This window comes from Glycine soja, chromosome 2 (assembly GCF_004193775.1).
Source record: "Glycine soja cultivar W05 chromosome 2, ASM419377v2, whole genome shotgun sequence".
Lineage (NCBI taxonomy): Eukaryota > Viridiplantae > Streptophyta > Magnoliopsida > Fabales > Fabaceae > Glycine > Glycine soja.
In genome coordinates this window covers 38,826,977-38,836,276 of record NC_041003.1, presented here as the reverse complement: position 1 = coordinate 38,836,276, position 9,300 = coordinate 38,826,977, and the positions used below count along the sequence as shown (strand labels likewise).

At 32.1% G+C, this 9,300-nt stretch overlaps 1 protein-coding gene across 1 annotated transcript; it reads right to left on the bottom strand.

The window, feature by feature from the left end:
• Positions 1–5,471: 5,471 nt before the first annotated feature.
• On the bottom strand, positions 5,472–8,840 carry LOC114393553. The gene is made up of 4 exons (XM_028354910.1): positions 8,354–8,840; positions 8,003–8,158; positions 7,194–7,898; positions 5,472–6,903 (listed from the first exon to the last, which is right to left on the bottom strand). Exons 1-4 carry the CDS (start codon positions 8,690–8,692, stop codon positions 5,794–5,796), a joined length of 2,310 nt encoding a protein of 769 aa, XP_028210711.1. The 5' UTR covers positions 8,693–8,840; the 3' UTR covers positions 5,472–5,793.
• Positions 8,841–9,300: the final 460 nt, after the last annotated feature.

Here is a 9,300-nt window from a genome sequence, read left to right as displayed (position 1 = left end):
AACCTCTGTTATGAACTCTTTGATGAGTGAAATTGTAGTAAATTAATCATAATTAATCTAATCAAGGTAGGTGTTTAGCAACAATTCCTAACGTCTGGATAGCATGAAGTAACATCTTTTACCTTCAAGAACCAATAAAAGAATAATGCAATATTTTCTTCCATCGTTTACAACTCAAGGTTAACTCTAGAGTATAATATTACTGTCAAACTCTAATAAGTTAACACATTATATTTAACCAATGAATGACTTAATTAACAAACTTTTTTCTTCTTTCATTCAATTGTCGTGTCCAAGGTCTTAATTATATCCTAAAGCTCAAACTCATTGCCTAGAGTTGATGAATTCCTTCCTGATTAATCATTCATTCTACAAGTATTTAATCATATTCAATATTCATTCAACTAGTGCCCTAAAACATTAGGTGTCTGAAATTAAAATATATCAAATAATTTATTAATTACTATGATAATCTCAAGTTAAAGAAAACTATTATATTTCTTCTTGAGAACTTTCTAGTGACATATTAAAGTAACATTAACTGGTAGGAATTCTCACTTTGAGTACGTCAATTTAATGATGACATCCACATATGCATCATCTATATATGTAATTTAATAAATGAGATTTATTAATCTTTGTCTAATAAAGACCATTACATATATATTGAGCTATCAGGATTATTGATATCTTATTTATAATAATCATAGGATCAAGAATAATTTTGATTAAAATTTATAAAGAACTTATTTTTCATTATTATAATCCCTATCATGATAACAAGTCTCTAATTTTAATCAATGACTTCTTAAATTAACAATTTAATAAAATAATAAATATTATAATAAAATAAAGAACAATTCTTTACCATGATAGATTGAATCTTGGATATACATATTTATCCCCAACAAAAATGTCATGTTGCCAATGTGTTTTTAAATGATAAATGTTTATCACTTTTAGTATAAATGATCTAATTGTATTTTCATTGGTATGCATGTGAGTGTCTGTCTGTTTGTGTTTTCTTGAGCTTCTGATGTGAAATATTATACACGGCAATCTGGCATTCATGTACTTCTTTCCCCAATTATGATCTCTTGTCACGATTCCTGCTACAACATTTCTAAAATGTTAGAAAAACCCGATTATATATATTGATCTCATTGAGGACTCTTCAAAATGGGATGTGATAGACCCAATACTAATTAAGTAGGACGTGTTTTAATTGTTGGAAGCCCATGTTATGTGCACGTTGCACATTTCTTTATATTTTATTATTTTGGAAAAAATTTGTTACCTCTGAATCTAGTCCATTTTTCATCCACATTCATCCCATATTTTTGCAAATATATTTGCAACCACCTTCAGTAACAAATCACGTACCCACCATTTATCTCACGTACTGATATGGACAGACTCTATAAATAAGATGGGGTGCTCTCAGTTTTGTATCACCAAACTCACTTCTCTATTCAGAAAAAAAAATACACCATCTATTCAGAGTGAGTAAGGGTCTGGAAGAACAAAACTGTCTTTCAGGTTTGTGTGTGCGCCGCTTCCCGTTCAATTTGCAATGGCTGGAGATACGCTCGTAATTCTTTTTAATTTCCGCTGTTTAATCTAAATATGCTATTTAAATTTATTTGCATGTTTAGACCAGTGTATGTATAAATTACATTAATTAGTTATGTAATTATGATAACTCACATGCGTGATGTTGCTTGTTGATTTTAATCAAGTCTTGAAACTCATATAAAGGTTGTAATATGATTGGATAATAATTGTTATTAAAATTTAGTTGTGAATTAAGCCTTAACTAGTGGAGCTAAATTTATTATAAACCACGCATAATATCATTTTAAAATTTTTAATATTATATGAATAAAAATTAACTTTAAAAACTGTCTAAACTATTAAGATAAATTATTTAGAAAAAAATATATTTAATCCTATTATTTTAATTTTTCTATCATATTTTATTATTTTAATTTGACTTTACCTTACAATGTGACTTTTTTGCTATTCTGATTTAGCAAACGGTTATATATAAATATTTGAATGCAAGATTTTGTTTTAATGGCAGGGATTTAACAATGGTTTTCTGACAGCCTGAACACAGAAAAAAGAAACTGCATTATGTGATGTAATATTATAAATAGTAGGGTTATATTATAAATTGTTTCAATGTGGTGAAGTATTTGCCTCTTGTGGAGTTGTCCAAATTTTGTTATTGATTAATTTTAATCATGTTTATTGTTCATGACTTCATGAACTGCTATAAGGTTTTTATATATGGCCAAAATGAATCTTCAAAATTATTTAATAATCTTTTCTTCAATTATATTAAAAAATAATTAAATTTAATATTAATAATAATAACATTAAAAAAATAATCTTAAATGAATATGGAATGTAGCTAGAATTTTTTTTTACTAGTATGAATTTTACTTACAATTGGAGACGGTAGGTAGAAGTCATGACTTTTACTTACACCCAAAAATAAACTGTAGGTAAATGTCAGATTATAGATAAAACTTGAACTGACATAACAATAATCATCACAATATATTACCTTAAAGTTGATGGAAAAAGTATTTGTAGATAAGTGTCAAATATATTTTTACCTACAGATTATTAACATTTAGTAATAGAATTTGTCCGTCACTAGAAGACTTATATAGTAAATTAGTTTTATAAAAGTCAATAATTTATTTGCATTGCAATTTCTAATTTTATGATAATATAAACTTATTTAAACAGTTCTGATTAAATTCTTAAAATGATTGTAAAATGAGTCATGTTGCATTAATTTTGCAATTATGCACCATAATTGAAAATTGAATGTCAAAAACGCAAAAATTATGAAAGAAAAAAAAATCTTATTGCTAGTCCAACATCCAACAAAGCAACATGTATTTTGGTTATATTCGAAATTATTCAGAAAGTTAAGAAGCTAACCAAAGCTGAAAACTGAAAAATTAGTTTATTAAATTATAAATATTTAATAAAAATTTATTATAAAGTAACTAAAAAATATAAAATAACAAAATAATATAATTATGATTTAATTAAAAAATAAAATTAAGAAATTAGATAAATATATAAAGGATAAAAATAAAAAATAAAAATCTAACGTTTTAAAAAATATTACTCTAAATAATATGTCAGAAAATGCTAAAAACTATTAAGTTACTAAAAGACATGTTTATTGACGGGTCAAATAAATTTTTCAACTAATAAAAAAATTAAAAATTAATTAAAATATAAAATATATTATCGAATATACTCTTTATCAGTTACTAATTATAGTGAATAAGAGAATCGAACTTCCCTATTTTTACAAAAGCAATGAGATATAGGACCGAGACTAAATCTCAGTCACCCAAAATAAATATCACATATATGTAACATGTTATTCTACTAATATATGAAAGATACTTGGGAATGACATAACATGTTAATATTTGAAGTTCCATGCATGTCAATACAATAAAAGTCAAATTATCTTCGAAAGCACTTTTTTTCTCGATCCCTGAAAATAATTCTACTAATAAACTACTTTTGCCCAAAAGTAATTGTGTGAATCATCCATACGTATTTCGGAGGGGAATCGTGAAATTCATTGGTTAAATAAAAATCACAAGCATGCAATATCTCAATTGGTACACAAAGATTCGTAGAGAATCTCAGTCATACACGATTTTTCTCGAGATATGTTATGGATTATTTGAGAATGAAAATCCCCCAAGAATTAAAATAATAAACTACAAAATGAATAATGGCTACATCTTTGGAGTTCCCTTCTCTCTTTCTTTTTCAACATTCAAAAGCGTAAGAGAAGAATATGCCATCTTCCATAAGACTTCACTTTCTACCTGAGTTTTCCTTGCGTTTGGGCAATAAAAAGCATCAAATATAGTGGAGACAATGCCATTGCTATAGTTTCTAACTACCAAAAATAGAACAAGAGTGCAATGAGGGAAAAGAAAAAAAAAACTGACATTTTACTTGCTCGATTATTCACTTTAATTCAACTCAAACAATCCCAAAAGATTAAACTAAAACCATTTTTTAAAAGATTAATCCATTGTAAACTACGGAAAATCTTTCAAAATCAAAAGATTTTTATACAATGATCCAATTGGAAATTATTAGATATAATAGTTTTACTTTTATAATAATTATCTTAAAAGTCAATTCTAATATAATTTAATTGATTAATAATAATGTAAAAATTATTTTACATTATCAAACTTTAATGTGTGTGTTCCAAAAGTATTGATGTTAAGATGGATCATGGACACAATGAACTCCTTATATTATCAAACTTAACAGGGAATTGATATTGACTCCGCCCTCATTGCTATAGGCCCCTATCATATGCGCAAAAGAACTAAAATATCATCATTTTTTTTCCCCCCTTTTCTCTCATAATTGACCATTCTCATGTGTTTTAAGTTCAATGTGATTGTGATTTTGTTGCGGATGTTCTCACAATGATTCCATTGTGGATGTTATCAATTAAGCAAATGATTCTATTGAATTTTAAGCCGAAATAAATACTCAACGGAAAATTTTTTTACGCAAAAACATATTTTCGTATACAATAACGGAAATACATTTTGGTTGTAGTAGGAGAGTTTTGTATAAAATCTACAACCAAAAAATATTTCTATAGTAAGAGAGTGCATACAAAATACAAAGCAGAAACACATTTTCACGTATATTGGAACAATGATTCCGTAAAAAGGATACTTTTAAAAGGAAAAAAAAATCACCAACCGGGACGGGGCCAATGACAATGGCGTCGAGACCAGTAGCAATCCCCAACTTAATATGCATATGCATGTATGTGATCCAAAAGTATTGATGTTAAGATGGATCATGAGAATTGGACAATTGATTGTGCTACAAAACATTATAGCTGAACTAAATAGATCGAGTCATTGACACATGGGGAGATGTGTTGTAAATTGCTCCGCAGAAAACCCCAACCGTAATTCACATGATGCACAGTTCTTCCTCTGTTGATAATATTATTCATGAAGCAGACCTGATATGCTTGTAGATTACACGTGTGGTTAATAAACTCGCCGATTTTCTAGCAAATGAAACATTGATTAATGATTCATAATGGATGACATTTCATATTTCCATTATGTATTCCCCCAACTTGATGCTTCTTTGAAGCCCACTAGCCCCAAACATTAGTCATTTTACATTGAATGACACTTCAATTTGACTAGTAAAAGTATATTCCAATGTAATTCTTAGGCATGCTTTTATAATAATTAAAATAGCCAATATGAGAAAGAAAATTACTTTAACTAGTTACCATTGTCCAACGTTTGATATTCCTTTAAAACTATATCTACTTTTAACAAGACATGAAAACTACAACGAAATTATATTTGAGCTAAACTAAATTATTATAAATATACTGTTGAGATCAAACAATAACAATGGAGGAATGAAAACCAAAATCTAATTTTTTTTATTAATTAATCATATACCACTGCCATCAGTAAACAATAAATAAATGAGCTTGGAATCAGAGTGTAAAAAGCTTATAAAGCCAATTCACAAGTCTCTAGCAAACTACATGTTAGGTGCCAAAAGTTTGAGCTTTCACATAGAAAAGGAAATTACAGAGTCATTTACATATACTCTTAGAAAGATGTAGCAAAAACAAGGCCTTTTTGTTAATTTCACTTCAAATCAGAAAACACTCTTAACGTAGTAAGACTAGTTAGAAAAACCGCATTTTTTTTTCTTTAATTTACAGTAGTACAATTATGCGGAAACCTCAGTTACTGCAAGAGCAAGAGTCTCTGGCACAGTCATGGATGGTTCAGCCACTACTGGAGGTGCAACACAAGACTGCAACAACTGAGTGTAGTGAAACTCAATTTGTAGCCTATGATGAAATGGTGTTTGAGTTGATGATATTAAACCTTTCTTGACATCTGCTTGCAATTCTCTAATAGGGATTGCTGCCAAGAAGCTTTTAATGTATTCTTTGCATGCTTCCTTCCCTCTGCACACAACCTCCTCTTCTTGGTCACTCTTCAACTGTTCTTCTGTCTCCACAGAAGAATCCATTTCTTTACCATTGATTGGCTGGATCTGCCTTTCATTCTGCTCTAATACTTCTGCAACAGTTTGAAGATCACTGGCTGTTTTTTTGCCAGAACCTCGAGCAACATCTTGCATTTTGTATATTACTGTGTCGCTGTCAAATTTCAAGATATACGCCTGATTGCATCCTTCATAGAGCCTCTCCCCCAAAGTGTCAATGATGCAGTAAGCATCAGCTTCAACTTTGAGGATGAAGAAATGGTCATTCCAACTAATAATATATAGTTGGGGTTCATCATTGTTAGTGCACTCCCGTCCAGCATGACTAATCTCATCCCAGATGTTATCAAAAGACATGGCCCCGTGCAGAAAATCAAATCTCCCTTCATCCATTCCTTCTGGATGAAAAAATCCAATGAAGGACTTGCCAGGAACCACAGAAAGGGGGCGTATTTTGGCTTGGACAACTGTTTCAAGATCAAAATGTTTGTCAGGGAATCGCTCCCTGTAGGTCTGGTTTTCACATAAGTTCCTCCATTCTAATGAGCCTTCACGAATAAGACTATCAAACTGGGACTTTATTGGCATAAGATCACGATTGTTTTGGAACCAATCAGCAATTACCGCAACAAGAGCAGTACATGCACTCTCACCTGCTGCACGTTCACTGCGCTGATCAATTGAGGCAAAGAAGACCTGTGTCTGAAGTTTCATGTGACCATCACGGCTCATTACTTCTTTCTGCTCCCAACTCCCAACAGCAAAATTGTCATCCCCAAATTCAGACACTGATGATCGATTTGCAGCTGAATCATCCTCAGTCTTCTGCAAGACAGACATACAGTGTGAAACATTATTACAGATAAGCTAATTAAAAACAGTTTTCAAGTGCGTATCTACAGGTTCAGAAGTTACTGTCACTAGTTCCTTAATAAACATATGGTTTACCACAAATGTCAGATCACTAGTCAACAAGTACTAATTAGTAATCACAAAGATCAAAGTATCAATTTTCAGTACACCAAGCGACCTCTTTTATAATTTTTTTCTTGTGCCATAAACATGTAGATAAATGAAATCAAGTAATCAACAACAACAAACAAGTAAATTCTTACCCCAAGTGAAAGGGATTCATCAGAGCTAAGCTGTCTGCGATCATAATCAATGTCATCACCGCCTTCTTCGCCATAAGCCTTCTTCAACAATGGCTCCCCCTTAGATTTAGGAGATCTGAAACTCAACTTCCTCTTCCTCCAAGGCAGTATACTACGCCTTGAGCTTTGCAACACAGAAGGCTCGGTTGCTGACACGGTTGAATTCTCTTTATGCAAAATCCCAACATCTGATCTATGATTGCTGTAGTAAACCCAGTCCTCACCCTCATCATTCACCGTCACGCTAGAGTAAGACGCCCCTCCAGCATTGGCATATGCCAGTTTCCCATAACTAAACGACTTCCTCACACTGGAATCCTCCTTCATCTCATCTGAATCACCCTCCTCGAATTCGTCGAGCGAATCCGAGTCAAAGGGATAATTGTATTCACCATCCTCACTCCTGGCAGAGAAATTTCCCTCACTCCCCTCCTCCTCATGGCAGGCTTTCTTTGCTTTCCTAACAGACACAAACTCAGTCAAAATCTTCACTTTCCGAAGACCGGCTTTGATCGTCGAAAGCTCGTCTTTCTCAGCCAAGGTAGTCTCCCCTGACTGAACCAAAGGCGAATTAGCGGAAGCCACAGGCACAGGCACTATTGCTTTATTATGAACTAACTCTGTGCTCTCTTGAACCGCTCTTAACTCCACCAAACTAATCGATATCTACACACAACAACCAAAAACAACCACTTTAAACACACAAAAGACAACAAATGTTGAATCAAAGAACAACTATCATAATCTCAACAAATTGTGAGTGAACATACACTAAGTGAAGGAGAAGACTCCACAGAGCCACCAGAAACTGTGAGTGGAATGTTCAAATCAAAATCCTTTTGATCAACCACAGATGCAAAATCAGCTAGATTCAAAGCTGCAGTTCCAACCACAGGAACTTTAGTCTTTGACCTTTGATTCAAACCCTGCAACACAGAACAACCAATTCAAATCAAAACTCAAACCAACAACAATAATTTTTTTTAAAAGTAAAAACCTTCCAATTAACCCACAAAATTAATATTTTTTAAAATACAAAAAAAAAGTCAACAAAACCCCCAAATGAAAATTATCCTAAAATGGCAAGAGGGAGGGAGAGAGAGAGAGAGAGAGAGAGAGACGTTGAAGAGAGAGAAAGCGATTTCCCAGGGGTGAAAGGCATTGTCTTTGTACGCGTTGAGAGTGCAGAGCGCGTGAAACTCCTCGTCCCACAAAACGACGTCGTCGTTTTGCTCGGGGTGCACCTCTTTGGTGAAGTTTCTAGCAACAGCGTTGCGTCGCAGAGAGCTTAGGGTAAGTTTGGGACCCTTCCACTTAATCTGGAGCACGAAACCTTTCTCTGCGGACGTGCGCACCAGATCGCAGCCCTGGAGAGTTAGTGTCTTCACGACTAGCTTCACCTCGTACTTCTTCGAGACGAGAGGGGGCCACGGCCTCCACCGCATCATCTTCACCACCATCGAAACGGTGTCGTGTCGTTGGTCGGCGTTTAAAGGGAAAAGAGAGAGAGAGAGAGAGACGTTTTTGGAGAGAAAACGGAAATGAAATGAAAGTGGGATACAGATACAGGGGGAGGGAGGGATTCGGGTGCTCTCTGTTATATTAACGCCATTTTGTCATTTTTGTGAGGTACAAAAGATAAATTTGCAATTAAAGGAACTTTTATTGGTTTTTGTCAGGATATACGACATTTCTGGAATTTATCACTATATACTACTACTATTTTTTCCATTTTTGAAATCATTCTTATTTTGAATTTTGTAGTACAAATGTATTTAGAAAAACAAAAATATTTTTCTAAATTATAATTCCTCTGGATTAAATTATCGTTTTATTCTATTTATATTTTCTAAATTATTTCTATAAGAATAAAAAATATCCAAAATTCAAATTTTAATTGACTTTTAAATATAAAATAAATCTGATTGAAAATGAAATACTCTTCATCTTCCCTCAGTTGCTCACAATTTCTGATAAAAATTAATTAATATTTTTTAAAAATAACTTTATACCAATACCAATGTCAAAAAACAATTAATGTTTTCTTACTTTTAAATGATAAATATCT

Coding starts and splice junctions, on each gene's coding strand:
- LOC114393553 (XM_028354910.1), bottom strand. CDS start 8,692: ATGGTGGTGAAGATGATGCGGTGGAGGCCGTGGCCCCCTCTCGTCTCG. Junction 8,159..8,353: donor TCGCTTTCTCTCTCTTCAAC/GTCTCTCTCTCT, acceptor TCTGTGTTGCAG/GGTTTGAATCAAAGGTCAAA. Junction 7,899..8,002: donor AGTCTTCTCCTTCACTTAGT/GTATGTTCACTC, acceptor TGTTGTGTGTAG/ATATCGATTAGTTTGGTGGA.